Source organism: Humulus lupulus, chromosome 8 (assembly GCF_963169125.1).
Source record: "Humulus lupulus chromosome 8, drHumLupu1.1, whole genome shotgun sequence".
NCBI lineage: Eukaryota > Viridiplantae > Streptophyta > Magnoliopsida > Rosales > Cannabaceae > Humulus > Humulus lupulus.
Window position 1 is genome coordinate 171,457,278 of NC_084800.1, and position 24,838 is coordinate 171,482,115.

At 34.4% G+C, this 24,838-nt stretch overlaps 1 protein-coding gene and 1 non-coding gene across 2 annotated transcripts; both read right to left on the reverse strand.

Moving 5' to 3' along the window:
- Positions 1 to 3,937: 3,937 nt before the first annotated feature.
- On the reverse strand, positions 3,938 to 7,829 carry LOC133798664 (pentatricopeptide repeat-containing protein At1g79490, mitochondrial). The gene is made up of 2 exons (XM_062237098.1): positions 5,227 to 7,829; positions 3,938 to 4,461 (listed from the first exon to the last, which is right to left on the reverse strand). The coding sequence occupies exons 1-2, from the start codon at positions 7,701 to 7,703 to the stop codon at positions 4,416 to 4,418; spliced, it is 2,523 nt and encodes an 840-aa protein (XP_062093082.1). The 5' UTR covers positions 7,704 to 7,829; the 3' UTR covers positions 3,938 to 4,415.
- A 13,877-nt stretch (positions 7,830 to 21,706) lies between these two features.
- Positions 21,707 to 21,813, reverse strand: LOC133799087 (small nucleolar RNA R71). The gene has a single exon (XR_009876291.1). It is a non-coding gene; the product is annotated as a small nucleolar RNA R71 (small nucleolar RNA).
- Between the last annotated feature and the right edge of the window lie 3,025 nt (positions 21,814 to 24,838).

Genomic DNA, 24,838 nt, shown 5'->3' on the forward strand with positions numbered 1-24,838 from the left:
AAACATTAAGAATTTAATTATATAGTGTTATATAAGAAAATAATATGGAAGACTATATTAAGTTCCCTCAAAAAGATCATTATTCTGTTTTTGATATATTGATAAGTTGTATTCCAAATTTTGTTTAAGGTAGGAAATCATTTGTTACCCCGTATTTTTATAAAGTATTATTTTGGTATCCTGTATTTATATAATGCTCATTTGGTACTTTATATTTTGAAATCATGCATATTTGGTATCCTGTATTTTAAAATCGTATATCATTTGTACCTTAAACTCAAATTTAATTAATAAAACTTTTCTAATTTAATCAAATTGTTCTCATTTATATGAGTTCCAAATTCAAATGTAACTTACTTAATTGCATATAATTGATGACAATTTGATCATATTGACAAAATTTTATCTATCAAATCTGAGTTTAGGGTACCAAATATGTATGTTTTTAAAATATAAGATATCATATGAGCATTATTAAAAAAAGAGGGTACAAAAAAGTTGTGGTATTCAGCTGTAATTAAACACAAAATTATACTTTTAAAAAACACAAGGTGCCAAATGAGTAAATTCTCATTATTTTATAATTAATTTTTTTTACTAAAATACTTAAACTTTGTCTTTAATTACAATTGAATACCAAAACTCTTTTTTTTTGCGATGTAAGTACCAAAACGTTACTTTTTCTTGCATTCTGTAGGTATCAGCCATAAAATATGACTTTTGACAAAGAAATTTGCAGTTATAATACCTAAACTTTGTATTTGCTTACAAAAAAATACTAAAACTTTTTTTTTTCAATGAAAGTACCAAAACATTAAAATAATTATATAAAATAAGTGTTTTCCATTTTTTTTAAATTCTATAATAATTTTATAATTAAAATATTTCAATTAAAATAAAAAATAAGCCTGTAATAAAATCAAAATCAAAATAAAATTTTAATTCTAAAACTAAGTTTTTCTCATTCGACAAAGGAACGAATCAACTGAGAAGGAGGATGAAAGGGAAAAAAACTTAATTTTAGAATTTTTTTTATTTCAATAGATATTTATTTTTTATTTTAAGTAAAATAGATTTTTAATACATTTTAAAATTTTAAATCAATAAAATATAATTTAATTATTTTTTAAAATTTTAAAATTACAATGGGATTTAAAACATGGCGAAAAATTATTTGTTTAATTATTTTAGCGTTTTGGTACTTTCACCGCAAAAAAAAATTAGTATATAGTCGCAAGTAAGCACAAAGTTTAGGTATTTTAGTCGCAACTTTCTTGGTCAAAAGTTATACTTAACGGTTGGTACTTATCAAATGCAAGAAAAAGTAACGTTTTAGTACTTTAACGCTAAAAAAAGTTTTGGCATTTAGCCGTAAGTAAACACAAAATTTCGGTATTTTAGCTGCAAATCTCTCTTTTTATATACTTGTGTAAATTATAGTTACAGAGACATCTTACAAATTTTAAGGAAATTTTGGATGATTTAGAGTACCAAAATCATGATTCAAATAGCATGTTGCACGCTGCCTTTGTTTTTAGTAATGATATGTGCACCCAAAATATGCATATAAACAGTACACACAGTGACATGACAGTTTAGTTTAATCAATTAAATTTATCAAAATTAGGACCTACTATTTTAAAAAGTAGTGTCACATCACTGTGTGTAATATTTGGGTGCATATTTTAGGTGAACATATCATTACTCTTTGGTTTTTATACGTATTTGCAACAAATATTTGATTCATGATTTTAACATTCTAAATTATTCAAAATTTATGGAAGATCTTTTATAACAACAATATATATTGTTTTATACAAAATTGGGATTACAACTTATTGGGTGTGAGAGCTCCTTGAAACAATTACTAAAATTAAATCGTATTTACAATCCCTCTAATACTATAAAAAGTAGAGTTGTGACCCGCAATAGTTTTTGAAAGGGTCGCAATTGGTTAACCAATTCAATTAGAATAATAGTAATCACATTATATTCAATAGATATTTATAGGGTAAATATTATTTTGACCCATTTGTTGTGAAAAAGTACTTGATTGTATCTTCTATTTTAGTAAATGATAATTTAGACCTACATTTTTATAAAATAGAATAAATCGTACTATGAGCCTAATTTTGGTTAAACATTTTTTCATTATGACCAAAATGCCACCATATGTTTATTAATTATTGTATTTTAAATTATATTAAACTAAAATTAAAATAGCACCCTTCATCCCTATCCTCGTCGATTCTTGACCCTAGCTCAGACCAAGTCTCGAAGACCTCCTTCTCATTCTCTCTCCCTCGATGTTCCCGACCCTAGTCCGATGACCTCCCTCTCAGTCCTGTGTGACAAACACTATGAAAATGTGTTTTTTCACTCCACCTTCATGCACAATATAAACAAAAATGACAATAATTACAACAACAAAAATAATACTATTAATAATAAATATGATTTTAATATCAAATTTTATTATTAATGTTATTATTGTATTTTGTAACCCCAACCGCTTCTTTATTTATTTTTTAGTCATTTTTTGTTCTATAAATAGGATCTCATTTTTCATAGTCTAATATGTAATTTTTATGTAGCAAAACTCTACCAAATTTGAGTCTATTTTTTTTTTCTCTGTAGAATTTTTATAAAAATGTGTACCATAATATACTAACCTTCTTAAGAAGGTTAGGATGATCCTATATGCACAATGACTTTGTTTAATATTTTTTTTTACCATGTGCTTCAAGTTTATATATTAGAGTGATTTATTTTCTTTCATCTCTTTTTCTTCATCTTGTTTTCTTTATTTATATTTACTAATAGCATATAGATATTGTCAAACATTTTCTATGTATTATTAAATTAGTAAAAATAATATTGATAAAATCTTTATCATTTTCTTCATCTCATTCATATATATTTACTTTTGTTAAATCTATATAGAATTAGTCATGCTCTTTCTATATATTTTATAAATAGTAAAAGTAATATTTGTGTTAGGTTTTATGTCCAATATTTTATTGTATTATTTTCAATGGTATAGTGTCATTTTTGGATTTCTAATAAGATATATCTCCTCCTTCCATGGTAAATAATATTAGTCACTTAAATACATTTTTGTGAAATATATTTGTGCTTCAATGTTAAATCTTCCAAAAGAATAGTTGGGATATGAACTATTCATTTGTGTAATTTTTGTGAATTAAATATCCAAATAAATAAGTATGCATATATATGTAACTCTTGCTCCTTCCTACTTGTTACATTTTGTTACATCACACTTTTATCCTATCTTTATTTCTAATATTTAAATCTAAAAAACAACAAAAATATTACTTGTTCTAATTTTTTCTAATTACTTATCTCTTAACTCTATTTATTGTTAACTTTGTTCCTTTGTGTTTAACCGAAATTAGGACATGGTGATGTGGCATTTGAAGAGGACACGTGACAGTAAATGACATCAAGTTTTGAGAGTTGGTTGAGATAAGATAGTTGCTCAAGCAAGAAATTATTAGGGGGAAGAGCTATATTCTACTCGAAGAGAAGATAACTAGTAATACTTCATGAAGCTACTCGAAGATGGGCCTTCTCAAATAGCAACTTATTTAAACCCAAAAATTCAAATTTTGTGAGATATTGGAAAATATCCCAAAATATTTATGTAACTAATATTTGAATGTATTTTTCAAGTATTATTTGAATTTGTAATCAGTTTTAACAATCTCACACTACACGTGTAGGACCTAAATTATTTTGTAGGACCCATAGCCCATTAAGAAACTCTATAAATAATAATCCCTTACATTAATTATAGGAGGGTGCACTTTACATACAAAATCCCTCTCAGATCTTGTTCTTTTTGACCTTGAGTCTAAGACCTTCTTGATTAACATAAGTGCAAATGGATGCAGGTCATTACCAACTTTTGGGATCGAAGCACTATAAATTTTGCGTCGTTTATTTGATTTCAGTTCATTAAATTCTTATTTTGTCATTTGTATTGACTCAGTGTCATTGACCAAAACACTAGTCAACACTTTGCCTCCCTCCTTGTGGAATCGACCACCCGATCTATACTGCAACCACTGCTAGTGGAAGTCATGTTTGGGCGTTAAACAATTAACACTCATTTTTTGCATAGCCATATCTAGCTTTCAACACAATAAAAACCCAAATTTCATCAAAAAAATCATAACTAAAAACAACAAAAAATGCACATCTAAAATAAAAAACCAAGTCGCCTCCCACTATTTCCAAGTTGTCTATTGGTTTCCCATCGTTGTCCATCTACACGGGTATAACTTATCCCTGCTGCTCTTGTTTGAGTCCTCACCACATGTAACCTAGAAAACCCAGAAGAACCATGTTCGATGTCGACAACCCCGCCCAGCCCCGTACTCAATGCCCCTTCACTAACATAGATCTGTCGCCCAAAGTTGTGATGCAGTCGTTCCAAAACTGTGATGTCGTCATCCATGGACAGAGAAGAGAAACATTGAGAGAGAGAGACCATATTTGAATCCTTTATTTATTTTGGTTTTTAATATTAAAAATAACATATAAATGAAAAATACAAGGATATTTTAGTCATATTGAAAAATTATTTATCCAAAATCGGAACTAGGGTGTTATTTTTTTTTCATTTTACAAAATCCAGGATCCGAATTGTCATTTGACAAAATAGAGGATCTGATATGTATAATTTTTGCACAACATTAGGTCCAAAATAGTATTTACCCGTATTTTATATATTCAAATAAATAAATACACATGGAATAAAAACAATTATTTGTTTAATTTATGAAACTGAAAATGTCATACAAAAACTGTTATCCCTAACACATTATTTCAATTTTCCATGGAGCAATTAAGACCGGATGTTGAGAGTTTAGCAGACAATAAGTGAATGGATATGAAAGTTCAAGAGCCAAGACATGATTAATATATAGTTGCATGCTTAGGTCAATATGTACTGGTTTATACTGCATAAAGATGGCATGCCAATCAAACACACCTACTACATCATAGCAAGTTTTACTAGTTGAAACTCGTATAGTCAGATATTTTAATACAGATATGTATGTAGGTGTGAAATTGTTTTCTATAAATGTCCTCGTAATATAGAAATAGACACAAGAAAAAGAAATACAGTGAATCTTAATCAAAAAAAAAAGAAAAGAAAATATTTTTTTTGATAAAAAACTAGTAATAACCAAAACTTACATTGCCTTCCCTCCTCCAATGAGAGATTTGGGAGGGGACAGAGATCTAATTTCAGGTGCAGAACTAGGAAAGAGTATGTTCAGCTTGTGCATGAGGATGTCAGCCTTGGAAGGAATCTCATTCAGAAGAAACTGTTGCACAATTGGTTTCTTAAACCATTCCATTACTGAGTCCCCTGGCGCCCTCAAAACCACTTTACTAACCTCAAAGGGAGAATCCACTGAGCTCAACATCTGGGCAACTACAATCTTTAAAGTAGGCCCAGTGACCAATTTAATGCGTCTTGGGATGACACCATAATACAACATCCGCTTTCTGAATCTGTGGAGAGTGTGCACCACTGCTATAAGAGCCGCTCCTACTGATAAGTTCCTCACATCAAGAGACCAAGCAATTTGCTGATCAAACACTATTGCCTTGGGGAAAAGCTTATTCTCGTAGGCAACTTTCCAAACACATCGTGCTCGGTTTATCTGCCCCATAAGAACAAGGTAGTTGAGGAGAACGTTAACATAGAATCTTGCAGCCCCCTCTTCCATCTCATAATCAATACCCTGAAAAAACTCCCTCACAAAAGATAAGACAGGTTGTTTTCTCTGTTCTGGGCCTGTGAAGAGACCACACATAAATGCGTGTGCCTTATGTTTTGTGGCACTAAGGATGGACATCAAATGCCTTTCATTCTGTTCCTCCTGACATCTTACAAGATGTGCTAGAATGGAGGTGTAAAGTATGAGATCAACTTTTGCAGCTGAGTTCACATAAGTTTCAAGCAGAGGCTTGGCTTGTTCATACAAAACACTCTTCATACATGACTCGAACAATTGCCGGATTATAAAGTTATTCGTTCGAATCCCAGATGAACCCATGAAACGTAGCCACCTTAAGGCAAGTTCAACACAACCATCCTTAATATACACCATTAAAACATCACTAGCACTCACATCAACAGAATAACCCATGGTTTTCATCTCAAGTAAAATTTTAGCAGCCACATCAAGGAGCCTTTTATTAGCCAGCAGCGTTAAAAGAGTAGTATAGGTACTTAAACCAGGTTTCAAACCTGCGTTGGTCATCGAGTTATACAACTTCATGGCAGCATCAACTTGTCCAGAAGCAGCATGCATTTCCAAGAGACAAGAGTACGTTGATGGGGTCGGTAGAAATCCAGCCTTCTCCATCTCTGTGAAGACAGACAATGCAACATCAAGTTTTCCGGATTTCGCGTGTGACTCAACAACCAGCGTATACAACCCAAAGTTAGGCCTGAACCCTGCTTTCTTCATCTCATCCCATAGCTTTAACGAAGTATCTAATTTCCCTGCCTTCACGTGTGACTCAACTAAAGAAACATACATTATTACAGATGGCCTCAGCCCATAACCCCTCATTTCCATGTACACCTTCATAGATGTATCCAACCTCCCAGCCTTTCCCATCGAATCAACCAGCGAAGCAAAGACGTTTAATCCAGGCCTAAAATTCTTTAGTTTCATTTCTTGGAAGAGCTTAAATGCCCCATCAAGGCGGCCGGATTTCGCCAAGCTTGGTATCATTAACTCATAGGTCGAAGCATCCATTGAACAATTTGCAGCTTCCATACCCTCATAAATTTCGAAGGCCTTGTAAGGTAAACCCTTATTCAAAAACAGAGTGATAAGCGAGTTATATGTCTGGGTATCGAGTTTGTAACCGGAATCTTGAATCTTCTTAAAACAACAAAATGAGACCTCCAATTTCTCAGCTTTTGCTAAATACTGAATGACTCGATTACAGGAACTGAATGACTGATTCCCATTACCACTCGAATCCCTTACCATTTCATCAAACAACAACTGAATCTCTTCAAACTTATTACTTTTGTTCAAATAATCGAATATCATAGCAAAACACTCATCGTTCGAACTATACCAAGTTTTCCTCTTACACCATTGAAACAAGCTCAGAGATGCATCACTATCTCTAATAACCTTCAAGGCTTGAGTAACATGAGTCATGTTGGGCACAAATTGAAGTTTGTCCAATTGGGTCTCCAATTCGGGGCCCCATTTCCACCTATTCACAACCTCAACGATCTTGGCAACCGCAGAGGCATTCAGAATCGGTTTCTTCAGCCCACCCACCATGACATGATCGTCGAGTCCTGGTTGCACAGAACGTGTGCCTTTACCGGCAAAAATAACACGACCCGATTCATCTAAATACTCAATCTCCTCAGTCCACTCGTTAGGCTTATCGACAGAGCAGTAATTCCTAGCCAAAAAAATAGGATTCCTAACAAAACATAAGTTCGTGAGGGAAGAAGTAAACTTTGGAGAAATTAGCCCAGAAGAAGTTATGAACCTAAGCATTCCTCCTCGTTCATTTGTACGGACATGGTGTGTATGAAAGTTTTTATAGTTGAGCGAAGAGCGGGAATTAAAGGGGATTTTGGTGAGACTTGTGGTTGTGGAACAGATTTTTCTTTTTAGAATCATTAGGGTTTAAGGACACAGAATAATTAGGGTTTTACCTGGTAGTATGCTCTGATTCTGATAGTTGCCCCAAAATCTGCGAGGCAAAGATATTGAAGAAGATGATTATTTTCTTATTTATTTTTTAAACATTTAAAATGAAATTTGTTCAGGAAAAGTAATTAAAAAAAATGATAAGACAAGAAAATTAGTTCAAAGAAGGGATCTATTAAAAAATATGACTTTTAACAAGTGAAAAAAAAAATGAGAATTATATTTTCTTAATTTATATGAAAAAATTTATAAAATAAAATTAAAATATGAAAAATATAATTAGTAATTAATTAAAAAATGAAAATACTGTATTTTTTATCATTTTTAGGTTTTTTTTTTATTTTGAAGGTAATTTTATTTTATTTTTTTCAATTTTTTATTTGTTCTTTTATTTTTAAATTATTTTTTCTTACTTATTTTTTTCCATTTTTCTTTTTTTTTTCTACCAATTTTTTCTTTGGGAAACTCCACCTATTAACCCTATTAATCCCACTAATACTAATCACATACCCTAATTTTTGTTTCTCACTAAAATAACTCTTTCATACTAAAATACCCTTTTAACAAATTAACTATTTTCGTTTTCTCTCCTTCACCTTCACCATCAGTCCCTTCTCTCTCAGCTCAGACCCACCATCACCATCTTCCAAGCTTCTTCCCACCGCAGCTCCTGCCACCTGGGACCGAAGCAGCATCGCTCCCGCCGCCTGAGACCGAAGCAGCACTGAAGTCGCAACCCCCATCTCTCCCATCGCCAGAACCCGAGCCGCAACCCCCTTCACCAGACCCAAAGGCCTGCAACCTCCTTCGCCTAAGCTTGTAACCTCCATCGCCTAAACCCGCAGCCCCCATCGCCTGTGCCCGCAACTCGTGTCGCCTGAGACCGTAGCCTCCATCGCCTGAACCGGCAACCCCATCGCTTGAGCCCGCAACCCATGTCGCCTGAGCCATCAAACCCTTTGCCTTCCATTGCAGCCACTGACTAGTTGAGTGTATATATGTATTTTTTGTATTGAATTAAAGAAAAGAAATCGTATTGTTTTTGTTATTGTATTTAGTCAGAGAATGAATCGATATGGTTTTTGTTGTTGTATTTGATTAGAGAAAAGAAATTAATGATGCTTGAATGTTTATTCACAGAATATCTGGCTTGTGAGGAATGAGGTGAAGAATACTTCATTTTATTGAAAGAAATTGCAGGACTTTATTTAATTTCCAACTTTGTTCTAACTATTTGAGCCATGTTTTTAATTAGATGTAAACAATGACTGAATTTAGTGTGAATCGTGTGTAAACTATGTGTGATTGTGGTGTGAACAATGTATGAATTTAGTGTGAACCACGTCTGAAGTGAAGTTGGTGTGAACCATGTGTGATTTCGATGTGAAAAGTGTGTGAATTTGGTGTGAACAATGTGTGAACGATGTGTGAACCATGTTATGAATTTATGGTGAACAATGTGTGAATGAAGTATGAATTATGTGTGAATCATGTTCGAATTTATGGTGAATAATGTGTAAATAATGTTTGAAGTATGAATCATGTGTGAACCATGAGTGCACTATGTGTGAAATACATGTAAACCATGAGAGAACTATGTGTGAAACATGTGTGAAATACGTGTGAACATGTGTAAAAAAATATGTGTGAATCATGTGTGACCCATGAGTGAATCGTGTGTGAATCATGAGTGAACCATGTGGGAAAATTATGTATGAATCATGTGTGAGTGAACCATTTGTGAACTATGAGATATATGAAACACGTGTGAACTATGTGTGAATCATGAATGAGTCATGTGTGAAAGACGTGTGAATCATGTTAGAAAGTTGATGTTCACACATGTTCTGAATTTACCGGATCTTACTTGAAGAAAGTACTAATATTTTTAAGGGTATTTTGGTCTTTTACTATGTGTGTAAGGTTATTCATGTGAAAAACAATAATAGGGGGTTAGGGTTAGCATTAGTATAGTTAGTGAGGTTAATTAGTGGAGTTTCCCTTTTCTTTTATCTTTTTTTTCTTTCATTTTTTCCATTATTATTCTTCTTCTTCTCATTTTTATTTATTTATCTATTTTTTTCTTTTATTTATATTGTTTTATTTTTTGTTCATATTTTTTCAGTTTTCTTTCCTTTTTGTTTTTATTTTATTTTTATTATTTTCCTTCTATTTTTTCTTTATTTTATATTTATTATTTTCTCCTTCCATTTTTTTTTCTTTTTTCACACATATGAGCTTTTTTCTTCTTCCATTTTTTTTTTTCATTTTTTTCTATCAATTTTTTCATTCATATTTTTTCTTTCCATTTTTCATTATTTTTCTTCTTCTTCTTTTCATTTTTAGTCATTCATCACTTTTTTTCCTTCATCATTTCTTTTGTTTGGTTTTTTTTTTCTTCATATTTTTTTAGTTTTCTTTCCTAAGTTTTTTTTTTCATTTTTGGTACTTATTCTTTTCTCATTCCATTTTCTTTTTTTCACACATATTTCACACATTACATAATTATTTTACTAATTTTTTTACTTATTATATTTTATTATTGTAATTTTTTTATAGTTCTTTCCACTATATGTAAAAAAATTCAAATTAATTTTTTTCAGCATTTTCATTTTACTGTAACACTTATAAGAACACCAAATTTTGGAAAGAAAACTAATAAAAATATGAAAACGTGAATGAGTAACTAGTTACTCTGATGAGAACATTTAAATCTAGAAAATAAATTATATGAAGAAGATGGGAAAGAAGAAAAAGGGGGTGGATTTGATTTTTTTTTCTATCTTTAGATTTGTGGTAACTGGTTACCTTCCCATTCTTTGTGTGTATACTTATGGGGGTAACTAATTACCTTCACGTTCTTTGCGTGTATATTTATGGGGGTAACTGGTTACCTTCACGTTCTGATGTGTGTGTATATTTCTGGGTACTTTATGGTAACTGGTTATCCATGTTACTAAAATCATAGTTACTTCTTCTCAATTTTTTAATGAAGTGTTCTTTCTCTTTTTCCTTCAAATTTGATGTTTCTTTTCATATTTAATATAGTAACACGTCACCCCTCTTATGGTAACCGGTTACCCCTCTTATGACAGAAAGTTACTCTTCTTAGGATAACTGGTCATCCCTCCGGGTACATTTTATTTAACTAGCTCTATGATTTTATTTTTTTAACCGTCAAAGATCAATCAAGTAACTGGTTACCTTACCCAGAATTTGAAAAAAGAAACATACAATCTAAAAAAAGATAAAAAAATGTTTATAATAAATAAAAATAATTTTAAACACAATTCAAATTACAAAAAAAAAAAAAAAAAATTGCAAAACAACCAAAGCAAAATTTAATATAAAAATAATATAATAAAAACAAGCTAAAAAAATAATAATCAAATTACAAACATATCCTTCAAAATTTATAAAACTTGATTAAGAGACTATGGCATAAACCAACTTTTATAAGAAAAAATATAGGAAAATAATCCCATAAAAGTGAAAATTCTTAAAAAAAAAGCCATAGATTAATTTTTTTTTGGAAAAAAACCATATTTTTGCACACTCTAATAAAAATCTCATATAAAATGTAATTTTCTCTTCAAAGAATCACTTCGTGGGCTTGTTATAATAGGCCGAGACCTCGCATACTTAAGCACGAAGTAAATTTTGGAGGAAATTACACCAAGCACGGGAATTTTTCTTAAACTTTGAAAAACATGATAGTTCTTTTTTCTTAAGTTTTTTACAGCATAGTTTTTTTTTTACAATTTTATGGGAGTTTATTTTCAATATATTTGTAAAAATTTATTTGTATACCATATTTTATATTTTATACATTTTTAGTAATTAGTTTTGATATGTTTTGAGATTCTTTTATAATTTTAATCTACTTGTATTATTTTTTATCATTCATATTTTACAAAATATATTTTTTTACATAATTCTTTGAAGAAAAAAAATCTAATACATTTATCACCATGCTTTTTATTCTCATTTTTTCTTATTTTCTTCCATTTTTTGAATCTTTTTCAATCAATATTTTATCTGCAGTAACTGGTTATCACTATCAAAATAATTTTGATTTTTTTGTGATAATAATCTTATGTCACTGTCAAATTTTTTAGTGATGTGTGGTAACTGGTTATAACAATAAAAATCTGTTTTATTTTTTAAGTGGTGTTGTAGTAACTAGTTACAACTATAAAAATAATTTTGATTTTTTTAGTAATGTACCATTATCAAAATATTAACTAAATTGTAACTGATTACTTAATGAGATTTGAAAAACAAATTATCATGAAAAAAATAAACTAAATTGATCGTGAATATAACTGGTTATAGCTAGGTCTGAAAAATAAAATAGATATGAAAAAAACTAGTTGCGATGGTAACTGGTTACTTTGCCAGACTTGGAAACAAATAGGATCACAAACAAAAAAGTTAAACTGGTCATAATTGTAATCAGTTACGGATTCATATCTAAAAAAGCACAATCACCATGAGACCTGGTTACTTAGTCAGGTGTGAAAACAAAATCAGATATAAATAAACAAATATAAATTAATCGTTATTGTAACTGGTTACAGCTAGATCTAAAAAAATCAGATATGAAAAAGAAGAATGAGACACCATTGTACTTGGTTACTTAAACAGAACTGAAGAAAAAAACTTAGAAATTAGAACAGATCATGACTGTAACCGGTTACAGTTATGTTTATAAGGAAAAAATAAATAAATATGAAGTGCAAAAACATATTTGAAATGGCAAAACCAGATGTGAAAAAGAAGAAGAACAAGTACAAAGAAAAAAAATAAAACTAGATCTAAAGAAGAAGAAGAAAAAGAACTAGAGGGGGAGGTACGTCGCCGTGAGGGGTGCGGGTGGAGGTGCGTTGTTGTCGCTGTCAGGGGTGGGGGTGGAGGTGCGTCGTTGTCGTCGGGGGCGGGAGCAGAGGTAGCATCGCCGGCAGAGGGCTAAGATGAGAGAACCAAATGGGGAAGGAGAGAGGAAGAAAGGATAAAAAAGAGAGATATATTGTGAGGAAGAGAAAAGAGAGGGTGAGAGAGAGTTTTGTGTATTTATGATTATTGTAATCTATTTTTTATATTATATGGAATTACAATATTTTAAACTTTAATTTTTTTTTCAAAACTTACTATATTTTGTATAATTATTTTTTCTCCATAAATATAGAAACTATGTTTATTTTTCTCATATTTATGTAAATTTATCTAAATTTTTGGGACTTAATGCAAAATAACACTTAATTGTGTGTGAAAGTAAGTAAATGTCCATATTTTTAATTTTGTAATAAAATAGTCTAACCACTTTTTTAATATTAGATATTACCAAATATGTCACTTAACAAATTACTATTTTATTCTAAATATTTTAATATTATGTTATATGTATATTAATTTTGTTTAATTAGTTTTTATTTTAAAGTTATTTTGATTTTTTTGTTTTTTATGAGTTGTTGAATGATATATCATACCACAATACATATACTGAGTTGAAAAATAATATACCAATAAAACTTACAAAATTATTACTTAAAAATGTATATACTATGCTAACAAAATTATATACTACTATTAAAATATATATACCATGATATAAAATTATATACTACCATTATGTATGATAAGATAGAAACTAAATATCATAAAAAAAAATTGATCTACCGTACCATAAAAAATATATACACTAATTGGAAAATAATATATCAACTATCCATAAAAACTTAAAAAATCAATATAACTTTAAAATAAAAACTAATATACATATAACACTATATTAAAGTCATACACTCTTAAATAAATTGAAAAATGATAGAAAATGACAATTTAGGTAATTAACAATATAAAATGGTCATTTCTCTACAATTTTTAAAATGAGGACATTAACTTCTTGATGTCATTGTTTTTGGCCATTTAATATAATTTATCTAAATTTTTCTTCATTTTGGAAGTTTTTAAGGCATTGTTTAGAGTTAGGATTTTGGTAGGAGAAAAAAAGCTGAGGAAAGAAAATGTATGAAAAAAGAAAAAAAAAAACCCATTTTCTTATGTTTGGCAAGAAAAGGAAAAAAGTATGGAAAAAATGATTTTTTTGATAACTTTTTTTTTTCTTTCTCTTGACTGGTTCTTTGAGAAAATAAAGAGAAAAAATGAATTTTTTTTTATTGAATAAATAATTTATATTTATATGTTTTTTTATTTTAATTTTTTTTCTAAAACAAATTATTTGTAAGATAATAAATATTTTTTCCACTGAAACCCAAATCTTAAGTTAGATAAAAAACTTTATTAAATCTTAAATATTTTTTTTAATTTTTAATTTCATATTAATATTAAATCATCTTTAAACTAATTAATTAAAAGTAACATATTTTTAATATCAATTCATATATTGATTTGTCTCTTCAATAGTTTCCATCTATATCATAAATATGTACAACACGAAATTGAAATTTACAATTATTAAACATACCAAAAAGATAGATCATTAATGATTTAAACTATAATCTCTCCATATATCAGCAGTGTTGACCTGTGAAATTGGCCAATGGCCGTATGTACAGTATTTGACACATTTTGAATGAAATAAATATAATAAATGACAGAGTATGAATATCTTAAACAAACACCAGAAATTTTATAGTGGTTCAGCCATTTTCTGATGAACAGTAATAACCTAAGCCACTTAGCTTTTAATATTGAATCACTCGACAATTATACTGAGAAACAAAAGCATTCACTCGTTTCTAACTTGCCCAAAATTTCTCCCCAAATATTCTTCAGATCTCAAAAATTCCAGAAAAAGCGATCCCAGGGAAAAATCCTCTTTATGAAGCCATGGGTCCTTTATTTATAGTACCCAGGGGCTGTTACATGATTAGTAGTACTGAAGATCGTAGTTTGGTACACGATTATCAGGTAGTGGAGATACGTGTCCACTTCCCCATGATTATGAGATCGTGGGTCTTCTCGTTGTTTCTCTAGATCGTGGTGGATAATGCACGATAGAAACCTCTGGGAAGATGTTAAGTAACTGTTGGTGTATGAGACTTAGGTGCTAGGCCCGACGACCTGAGCATGGGTGTTAGGCCTGTGACCATCTGGGTGTTGGACCTGTTGATCCTCTAGGTGCTAGGCCTGTGACCTTCTGGGTGCTAGGCTTGTGACCTTCTGGGTGCTAGGCCTATTGATTTCAGTTTGAACGAGAGTGAGTATTTCTCAATGAAGTGTACTTGGAGGTTTCGGCTGACCACCCAGGTGGTTCTTGAGCACGTCAGGTCGACCACCCCTAGGGGTCCTTGGGCATACTGGGGCCGACCACCCCTAGGCTACGGGTCAGACCGACCATTCCTAGGGGCTCTTGGACACACTGGATCCAACCACCCCTGGGGTGGGGGTCAGGTCGACCACCCCTAGGGTTAGGGGTCAGGCCGACCACTCCTAGGGGGTTTAGGCTTGGTCGATTTCCCTATAGGTCCTGGATCTATCTTTTTTGCCGGTCGGTCTTTTCTCAATACTTCATCGTTTTTCCCTGATTTGTGATGTCATGTGTCGCATTCTCATTCGCCACATCATCCTCATATTTTTTAGGGATAACAGGCAGATATTTGCTCTCTTAACATTTCCTCCTCTCTGCATTCATCTATTAAACTTGATATGTTAACAATTGATTGTCTGTTTGCTTGATTAAGTTATCTATCAACTTCTGCAATAAGACTTTCATTTGGATCGATACTCATAAGATAATTATGCAAAATACACCCTGCCAACACAAGATCAGCTTGTACATTAGCTAAATAATATGGCTCAGCTCCACTAGCCAATATTGGAAATCTTTTTTTTCAATACGCCAAACACTCTTTTAATTGCTTTGTGCAATGAAGCATGTTTGAAGTTAAATACCTCTCTTGCATTTTCTGGTGGATGTTGTGCATTGTACTCCTTAAGATGATACCTTGTACTTCGATAAAGAGTAACCAATCCAATTTTCAATTGATATCTTGCATCAACTAGATAATATTTACCTACAACACACAATAAAATTTACTTATTAGCAAATACATTAAAGGTTACAAAAATTTAATTTATTGTTAGGACTCTACCTTGAGGAACAATTATTTATCAAACTCCCTAGTTAAAGTGTTGTTTAATACTCTTGAATCAGAAGCATATCCTTCCCACCCAGGAAATACATATGTAAATTTTAAGTCAAATGAGCAAGCAGCTATAACATTTTGGGTTGGGAAAGACTTTCATCCTTGATATCACTGTACAATATCACTTCTCACTTTTACTCGAAAGTGTAACCCATCAATCGATCCTACACAATCCTATAATTTTTTTAAGTTTTAGTTCAATACACAAATTTACAAGAGATTTTTTCAAAAATATATATTTTTTGGTTTTTTTTTTACTTTTTTACAGTCCCTGATTTTAAAAAAAAAAAATACTACCTTAAATTTTCGGAAAATACGTTTTTAAAGTTTTATATATACCAAAATATGGTGTCAATGAAACAACTAAGTAACAACTAAAAAACAACAATAAGACAACAACTAAACATTAACCCTATTTTTTTAGTCAAAATATATCTGCAGACAACTAAACAACAAATAGACAACAACTGAACAACTATAAATAAACTTAAACAACTAAAAACCAACATGAAAACAACTATATATAAAATCTAAACAACGCAAAAACAACAATAAGAAAACAACTAAACATTAACTCACTACATACTACACACATTTAAAAACAACAAATGAAGAACAACTAGAAGTCAACCCATTGCATACTAACATGTTTTTTTATTTATAAAAAAATCAAAATATATCTTAAACATATAAACAATAATTAGACATCAACACAACAATAGAACAACTATATATAAACTTAAAACAACTAAAAATCAATGTGAAAACAACTATACATAAATCTAAACAACTAAAAAACAACGTGAAAACAACTATGCATAAATCTAAACAACTAAAAAACTCAACACAAAAACAACCCAACATATATTAAATATAAACTGAAATTATAAGTATACTTAAAATACTTAAATTTCATAACTTAAGAAATTAAATAATCAATATAAAATGTGAACCAGAGGAAAATTGGGATTTTGCCTTGTGAAAAATGGGTCCCAATAGAGACCCTAAAGAAAAGTGGGTCCCAATAAAGACTTTTTTTTCTTCTGCTAAGTCCAATAAAGACTTTCCTAGTTTGTTGTTGTACACTCCCGCTTCTTCTCCATTCCTCCATTACCAACCCACCACTTCAACCTTTCATTTTCAAGGTTCTCCTCTTTAATCCTGATTACCTCTGAGTCTAACCCAGTTGAATTCTGCCGAAGATGGTGGTGTCAAGGTGAGATTTGTCAGACCAAGATCATCTCGAAAAAACGTCGAACGTTCCTTCAAGTTCAAGCAGCTGCCGATGACTCAATGACTTTATTCGTCAAGCACAAGAATACATCACCTGAGAGGATGCCCAGATTGGGGCGATCGGAGTACACGCCACTTTCCCAATTTTGAACACGCCTGGCCCCTTGGCTTCGGGAATCCAATATTCTCCTTACGCTCTTGTCCAATTAAGCTTGGGGGGAGTCCAACCCAACCAAATTGTTTTGCCTTCTGGTTTTAGCGCCATGCCAACTCCAGGATTCAGTGTGGCTCCAACAGAATATGGGGCAATGCCCGCTGGATACAATGCTTTTCAGCCTGCATTCAGTGCTAGAGTTGCTGCTCCATCCCAACTTGCTGAATCCAGTTGAGCTCTTGATAGTAGTAGACGCGGGGGGAAGGGCAAGGGACAGAGGCCTAAGGGAAATGGAATCACACAGGCCGAGCAAGGAGCTACCTCTGGCGAGAAGTATGTCTCGCAATAATCCAAATATAGCGACTTGGTATACTCCCGAGAAAATATCTTCATGGCCATGGCACAACACGTTCACTATAGGAAGTCGCAACCCATCTATGGCAAAAATGAGGTTGTGAGGGATTGAACCCCTTACCTCTTGAAAAAGGAAGGGCTCTCCAAACCAATAAGCCAAAGGAGTAAGGTGAAAATATTAGGCCATGCATGAAGGCCTATTTACAAGAATCAAGGGGAATAGTCTACAAGAGCACCTAAAGGTCCTCTCCTAGACTGGGGGGCAAGTGTAGACGCTCAGTATTCCGTGCCCATAAAAGAACCAAGCCCTGCGAGACAACCCCGCGTGCCTAAGCTCACGCCCCAGCAGCATCGGCCTCGCGTGGCCTCGCATCCAAGCGAGGCCCTTGATGCACGGGCCTCATGTCCGAGCGAGGCCCCTGATGCGCACGCCTCGCGTCCGAGCGAGGCCCCTGGTGCGCCCGCCTCGCGTCGGAGCGAGGCCCCTGGTGCGCCCGCCTTGCGTCCGAGCGAGCCCCGCGCCTCGCGTCCAAGCGAGGCCCTTGATGCGCGCCCCGCCTCGCGTCCGAGCGAGGCCCCTGATACACGCGCCCACCTCGCGCCCCGAGCGAACCGCACCATCACATGGCCATGCGTGAGGAGGAGGGCCTCGTGAGCAGCTAGAGAGTTGCGCCATCAATAAGACTTCCAAGGGGGCCTCGCGAAGGAATAGGAGCCACACCACCTGGTGGCCACGCGAGTGGAGCCATGCACCAAGGGAGCCGCACCACTAAGGGGGTCGTAAGGAGGGCGTCTCGCCACGCATCCTTAGACATCCGTCAAGGCCACATGCCTATCGCCTAGGCTCGTGGGTGATCTCGGGGGGCTTCAGGCATCTCGTGCCAAGGACCCAAGATCCCCACCTCACGCCACGACCTTTACACACACCAAGGGCCCCATTCCTTACACCTTGAGACCCCTATGCTTAGAGGCTCCAGTACGAGTCGAATGGAACATACTTGTACGATCTAGTACTGAGTACGGACACCAGTACCAGTGGGAGAGTGGGAGTGTTGGAATAAGAGTGATGGCCCGTACGCCTACGGCCAGGAGTCAGAGTCGACACCACTACCACCTGCGCCACTATGTCTACCACCACTCATCAGACATGGGTACGGACAAGTAGTGGAGGCATCCTCCTGACACCTGTCCCTGTACTGGATGTACATCCACAACCTTTGAATCCACCCTCTTGACAGAGTACTTATGTACCCCTTTGGTCCCCAGGACCACCATGTACCCAGGGCCATTAGAGCCTACTATAAAATGAACTCTAACCCCACCTGAAGGGGGGTTGGAAAATTTACTGTAGCACATGCTTGAGAGTGAATGAAAGATTGATTTCTCCATTGTTATTCTGTCATTGTTCTTGAGTTATTACTTAAATTTCTACAGCTTTTTTATTAAGGATCCTTACTTGATAGTTTTTTTCAATTCAACTTAGTTGACGAGTTCTCACCGTCAACAGAAGTCGACCAAGCCTAAAGCCCCTAGGGGTGGTCGGCCCCAGTGTGTCCAAGAGCCCCTAGGAGTTGTCGGCCTGACCCCTACCCCAGGGATGGTTGGCCCCAGTATGCCCAAGGACCCCTAGGGGTGGTTAGCCTGAACCCAACCCCTAGGGTGGTCGGCCTGACATGCTCAAGAACCACCAAGATGGTTGGCCTGACATGCTCAAGAACCACCTGGGTGGTCGGTCCACCCTATTCTTCATAGGGTGGTCGGCCTAAACCCCAAGTATACTTCACTGAGAAATACTCACTCTCGTTCAAACTGAGATCAACAGGCCTAGCACCCAGAAGGTCACAGGCCTAGCACCTATGCTTAGGTCGTCGGACCTAGCACCTAAGTCTCATATACCAATTGAGATGATAAGGTCATTTTTTTATTAATATTTGTTAAGTTTTTCTATGCTTGGATGGTGTTATGATAACATTTTTAATAGTTTTAACTAAGTTTCGTGATTCTACAACATATTTTCTACGTTGCGTTTTATGATGATAAATCTGACATTTTGATGGCAAGTGTAGTTAAAATAAAGTTTTAGGAGTATTCAAAGCTTTCGGGATTGAAATGTGGAAGTGGTGGCAACGTGGAAGCTATCTAAGATCAAGAATTGAAGAAATTGGAGGTAGGCCGCGGCTCAAAAAACTCAGGCCGCGGCACTTTAAATGGAAATTGCACTTTCAGAATTTTTTCTTCCAGACAGGCCACTGCCTATGGTGCCAGGCCGCTGCGCGTAATTTCCAGGGTGCTGCCTGAGGGACAGATTTAGGCACAGATTTTGTTCTAGGCCGCGGCTCGCGACGTCGTTTTCAGATTTTTTTATTACATTTTTAATTAGAATTTAATTGAGACTATAAAGGTTGATTAGGTTTAATTTAAGGGGGGTCTTTATGACGGTTTTAAGAGAGAAAAAGACTGAGAAAGGGCTGAAGAGAAGACTACAAGACTACATTACTTTTGTTCATCAATCTAGTTTCTTTTCTTCCCTTAATCTCATTAATTTTAATTATAATTATGTTTGTGATTATGATTACTATTATGGAGTAGGTTCTTTTTAGGTTAAGGGTTAATTCAAAACCCAAGACATGAATTCTTGATTATTGATAATGAATATTGTTCTTCAATTTCTCTCAATATTAGATTGTTTATATTTTTCCAATTGAATGTTATGAATCTTGTAATTTCTTGTTAGGTGGCCAACTAATTAAGGTTTTACATTGTTCAATTGTCATCTTAGAATTACTACTCATCTAATAGTTTAGGATTCTAAGTGTATGTGATAAATTACAATTGATAGTTATGTCAAAAGAATTGTTGATTGTGATGAAAAATAGAACTTAGGTTAAATGAATTATATGCTTCATTAATTTATTGCCTAGATTAACTTGTTTCCATAGAACTTAATGCTTTATCTAAGTTAAATAGATTGTATGCTTCATAGATTTATTGCTTAGATAAAAGAGTTAATTGTTGAGCGCTTCGCCTTGATTACTTATAATAGGGAGACTGGGATAATTGACTGCTTCAGCGTTATCTGCGGGGTTAATAGTTTAATTGAGAAATTGGAATAATATTTATTATTAGTGATTATGAATGATTGTTGAGGGTGGATATTAACCTTTAACTGCTTCTTAATATCGTAATATCAATCTTTAATTCCTTTCTAGTTTATGCTATTTAATTTTGAGTTAAAAATCAAAATCTCCTTTTAAGTTTTAGTGTTAATTCTTGAATAATAAAGTGAACGATAGTCCTCATGGGTTCGACCTATTCTTGCTATTATACTAAAATAATTGGAAGTATTGAAAGAAAAATCATTGTTAAATTTGTGTGGTATACGACAGCCATCAAATTTTTGGCGCCGTTGCCGGGGGACTATTGTTATTCTCTTTGTTATTCAAATTTATTTATTTGAGACTAATTAGTTTTTACTGTGGAATTATCAGGTGTATATGTCTGGTGAGGACGATACTCAAGAAAGGTTATCTAGGCTTAAACAATATCTTGAGTCATCGTCAGCTTCTCGTTCTTCAAGGATTATTACCGATAATCCGCTCTTTCAACGTCTTGCTCCACAAGAAAATCCTATTAAAGTGCCATTACCGTCTGACAACGAATTTGATTCTGACGATTCAGTTCGATCCTATAGAACAATGGCCCAGCAAAGGACATTGAAAGAGCTGGCAGCGCCAAATCTTGACCAACAACCACTATGCATCCAGTATCCACCGTTGGATGTAAACTTTGAGCTGAAATCGGGCCTCATCCACTTATTGCCTTCTTTCCATGGGCTGCCTGGTGAGGATCCGAATAAACATTTGAAGGAGTTTCATATTGTCTGTTCTAGTATGAAACCCGCTGCAGTGACTGAGGAACAAATTAAGCCGCAAGCTTTTCCTTTCTCCCTAAAGGATGCAACTAAAGAGTGGTTGTACTATCTTCCACCTGGTACTGTTGAAACTTGGAATGGTATGAAGACTATGTTCCTAGAATGATACTTTCCAGCATCTAAAGTTGGAAGCATCAGGAAAGAGATCTGTGGAATAAGGTAGTATACAGGAGAGTCTTTGTATGAATATTGGGAAAGATTTAAGAGGTTGTGTGCTAGTTGCCCTCATCATCAGATAAGTGAACAACTCCTCATTCAATACTTTTATGAAGGATTACAATCACTGGATAGGAGTATGATTGATGCAGCCAGTGGGGGTGCACTAGTTGATAAGACTGCTACTGCAGCCAGGAGCTTGATTTCTAATATGGCTGCTAACTCACAATAGTTTGGCATTTTTCAAGATCCTGTTCCACCACCCAAATCAGCTAATGAAGTGACCACCTCTAATGCTAATCAGCTGGGTCAACAATTGGCTCAATTAACTGCAGTGGTCCAACAACTAGCTTTGGGCCAACAGGTGCGGCCATGTGGAATCTGTCAAGTTGTGGGGCACCCTACTGATACGTGCCCTACTCTAGTGGAGGGAGAAACTGAGGGTGTTAACGCTGAAGGAAATTTCCTTGGTCAATTACGTCAGATGTATTATGAACCATTTTCACAAACTTATAATCCTGGCTGGCGTGATCACCCAAATCTTCGTTATGGGAATCAATAACAAATAGCTCCACAACCAACATCAGCGAGACCACCTGGTTTCACTATACAACAGAGGTCTCAAAATAATTATGTACCTAGACCATCACAACCACCGCAAGCTGCTCCACCACCAAGTGCCAAACCTTCTACTGAGGATTTAATCAATGCACTTGCTACAAATACTCTTCAATTTCAGCAAACCACCCAAGCTTCCATCAAAAGTTTGGAGAATCAGGTAGGACAATTAGCAGCATCATATAACAGGTTGGAAGATCATCTGTCAAATAAATTTCCTTCACAACCTGAGATGAATCCCAAGGAGAATGCTAGTGCAGTAACTTTGCGAAGTGGGACGCAATATGATCCACCTAGTCCTCCAATGCCCAGTAAATTGTCATCCAAGCCACAAGTTGATTGCTCAGTTAAAGAAGATGTTCCTCCAAAGACAACCACCCCTACACAACTAAGCCCTAAGCCTACTTTTGTCATTCCACCTCCATTCCCAAGCAGACTAAAGAAGACTAAAAAGGAAGAGGTTGACAAGGAAATTCTTGATACCTTCCGAAAGGTAGAAGTGAATATTCCTCTTCTTGACGCTATTAAACAAGTGCCGCGTTATGCCAAGTTTTTGAAAGAGTTGTGCACTAATAAGCGTAAGTTGAGGGTTAATGAAAAAAGTTAGTGTGGGGGAGAATGTTTCTGCAGTTCTTCAAAAGAAGCTTCCACCAAAGTGTAAGGATCCTGGTACTTTTACTATCCCTTGCACTATTGGTAATAAAAGAATTAAGCGTTGTATGTTGGATTTGGGAGCCTCTATCAATGTCATGCCATTCTCCATTTATGCTTCATTGAATCTCGGTCCACTTGAAGAAACAGGGGTGATTATTCAACTTGCTGATAGGTCGAATGCTTATCCCAGGGGTGTAATAGAAGATGTTTTAGTTCAAGTAAATGAATTGGTGTTTCCGGCTGATTTTTATGTTCTTGATATGGAAGATGAATCTATTCCATGCTCCACTCCAATTTTGTTGGGGAGACCATTCATGAAAACTGCGAGAACTAAGATTGATGTGCATGACGGTACGTTGACCATGGAATTTGATGGGGAGACAATTCGATTTAATATTTTTGAGGCTATGAGGTATCCAAGTGATGTACACGCTGTTTACTCTCTTGATGTGTTGGATATCCTTTCTAAACGAGTTTTAGATTTGCATAATGAAGATTGTTTGGAGGTTGTGTTGAGAGAGCATCTTGTGTTGACTGATGAAGATTTGTCTCATGAGATCATGGATGTCATAACCACACTCAATAGTGGTTTTGACAAGACTTTTAAGAAGGTTGCATTTCTTAATTTGCCGATTTCTAATGAGAAATTGCAGCCATCAATTATTCAAGCTCCTACACTTGAATTGAAGCCAATTCCGGAGCATCTCAAATATGTTTACTTAGGGAGGAACGAGACACTTCCAGTTATAATTGCACAAGATCTTAATCAAGTCCAAGAAGAAAAATTAATGAGAGTACTCCAAGAATATAAAACAGCCATTGGTTGGTCTATTGCTGATATTAAGGGGATTAGCCCTTCTATGTGCATGCACCGAATTTTACTTGAAGAAGGGTCTAAACCAACATGTGAGGCGCAACGGAGATTGAATCCACCTATGATGGAGGTTGTGAAAAAGGAGATACTGAAGCTCCTTAGTGTGGGTATTATTTACCCAATTTTAGACAGTCAATGGGTGAGTCCTGTTCAGGTAGTGCCAAAGAAGTCTGGAATCACAGTGGTAAAAAATGATGAAAACGAGCTGGTACCAAAAAGAATGCAAACCGGGTGGCGAGTTTGTATAGATTACCAAAAGTTGAATGCGGCAACCCGTAAAGATCACTTTCCATTACCTTTCATTGATCAAATGCTTGAGAGGTTAGCGGGTCATCCTTATTATTATTTTCTTGACAGTTATTCGGGATATAATCAAATTGCTATAGCTCCTGAAGATCAAGAGAAGACAACCTTCACATGCCCTTTTGGTACATTCGCTTTTCGACGTATGCTGTTTGGGTTATGTAATGCTCCTACCACATTTCAGCGATGTATGATGAGCATTTTTTTGGAATATATTGAAAACATCATTGAGGTTTTTATGGATGATTTTAGTGTTTATGGTGACTCATTTGATCGCTGCCTTCATAATCTCACTTTGGTACTCCAGCGATGTATTGAAACTAACCTTGTGCTTAATTGGGAAAAATGCCATTTTATGGTAAACCAAGGTATAGTTTTGGGTCATGTGATTTCAGTCAAGGGAATAGAGGTCGATAAGGCAAAGATTGATTTAATTCGTTCTCTACCATCTCCAACTAGTGTGAAAGAAGTGAGATCATTCCTTGGGCATGCTGGGTTTTATCAGAGATTTATAAAGGATTTCTCTAAAATTTCCACACCATTATGCAACCTTCTTCAAAAAGATGTAAAGTTCAAGTTTAATGAAAAATTTTAGTGGCTTTCAACTTATTAAAAGAGTCTTTGACTACAGCTTCTATAATTCAGCCACCGAATTGG

Bases quoted from the DNA above. Each gene is read 5' to 3' on its own strand.
- LOC133798664 (XM_062237098.1), bottom strand. From the start codon at position 7,703: ATGATTCTAAAAAGAAAAATCTGTTCCACAACCACAAGTCTCACCAAA. The intron at 4,462-5,226 runs GTAAGTTTTGGT...ACGACATCACAG, and splicing joins ATTGGAGGAGGGAAGGCAAT to TTTTGGAACGACTGCATCAC.